General features: G+C 62.9%; 1 protein-coding gene across 1 annotated transcript in view; it reads left to right on the forward strand.

Moving 5' to 3' along the window:
* CARD11 (caspase recruitment domain family member 11) overlaps positions 1 to 1344 on the forward strand; it is a 54748-nt gene that overhangs the window by 49344 nt on the left and 4060 nt on the right. Inside the window, exon 15 of the mRNA XM_015565153.1 lies at positions 486 to 700. Within this exon, the coding sequence (XP_015420639.1) occupies positions 486 to 700 (215 nt within the window). The remainder of the gene's footprint in view (positions 1 to 485; positions 701 to 1344) is intronic.

Below are 1344 nucleotides of genomic sequence, written 5' to 3' on the forward strand. Positions count from 1 at the left end.
GGTCAGCCCTGCCCCTTGCGGGCTCCCGCAATCCTGACTCCCTGGCGTCCACCTCCTCAGCCCAGACGGGCCTGACTCCGGCCCCTCACTGTTCATGCCCGTCGTCAGAGCAGCATCCCTGCCCGTCCGCTCCAGGCCCCTCCTCAGTGCTCAGTACCGTCCAGAGGGACAGAGCTGCTGTTTGCTCCTCGCACCTTGTCTGCCTTCTGCCACCACAGCCCTCCTGGCATGGAGTGCCCAGAGGCAGGGCCACATGCCTGCTTGCAGCACAGGCCTGACCCAGGGTCACGCCGTCAGCTTCCTGGCGGCCAGGGGCGTCCTGGAGCCTGTGGGCTTGCCGTCGGCCTTGTCGGCCAGACCCGGGCCCCGTGGTCCATTCTCCCCCGAAAGGATCCGCGAGGCCAGAAGGCACCCAGGGCCTCTGTGCCCCCCACCCAGGCCAGGCCAGCAGGGGTCCCCAGCCAGCCCTTCTCTGTCCCTCTCAGAGCTGGACCCCGAGAGCGAGCTCAGCAAGAACCTCAGCCTGATCCCCTACAGCCTGGTGCGCGCCGTCCACTGCCAGCGCCGCCGGCCGGTGCTCTTCACGCCCACCATGCTGGCCAAGGCGCTGGTGCAGAAGCTGCTCAACTCGGGGGGCGCCATGGAGTTCACCATGTGCAAGCCAGGTGAGCCCCTGGCCGGAGCCCCTCCCCACCGCCAGGTCACATCACAACAGTGGCTGGAGGAGCAGGAGGGGCGGTGGAGGGGCCGGGGGTGGACGGGAGGCCTGTGTGCCCATATCAGCCTGGCCAAGTCCTCACTCGGGGGCCCAGAGCCAGGGGAGCCGGTCGTCCCTTCCCCCCTTTACACTGAAGGTGGCAGGGTGAATACGGGGTTCAGGGTCAGCCAGGGGTCCCCAGTCTGGGCCTTTATGTGGGAGACAAGCCACCCCATCACTGGGGACTTCTGCATCCTCATGTGGTAGGGAGACAATGCTGGGTGGTGGGTGGACAGATGGATGGGTGGACAGGTGGGTTGATATGTGGATGGATAGATGGATGGATGGATGGGTAAAAGGATGGGTGAGTAGATGGATGAATGGATGGGTAGATGACTTGATGGATGGGTGGGTGGTGGATGGATGAATGGATTGGTAAGCAGACTGATGGATAGACGGATGATGGGTGGATTGGTGAGTGGGTTGATAAGTGGATGGATTGATGGATGACGGGTGGGTTGGTGGGTGGATGGATGATGGATGGGTTGGTAAGTGGATTTATAGGCGGGTGGATTGATGGATGATGGGTGGACTGGTGGGTAGATGGATTGATGAGCAGATAGTTGAGTGGATGGGTAGATGGGTGG

Source organism: Myotis davidii, unplaced genomic scaffold (genome assembly GCF_000327345.1).
Source record: "Myotis davidii unplaced genomic scaffold, ASM32734v1 scaffold399, whole genome shotgun sequence".
Classification (NCBI taxonomy): domain Eukaryota; kingdom Metazoa; phylum Chordata; class Mammalia; order Chiroptera; family Vespertilionidae; genus Myotis; species Myotis davidii.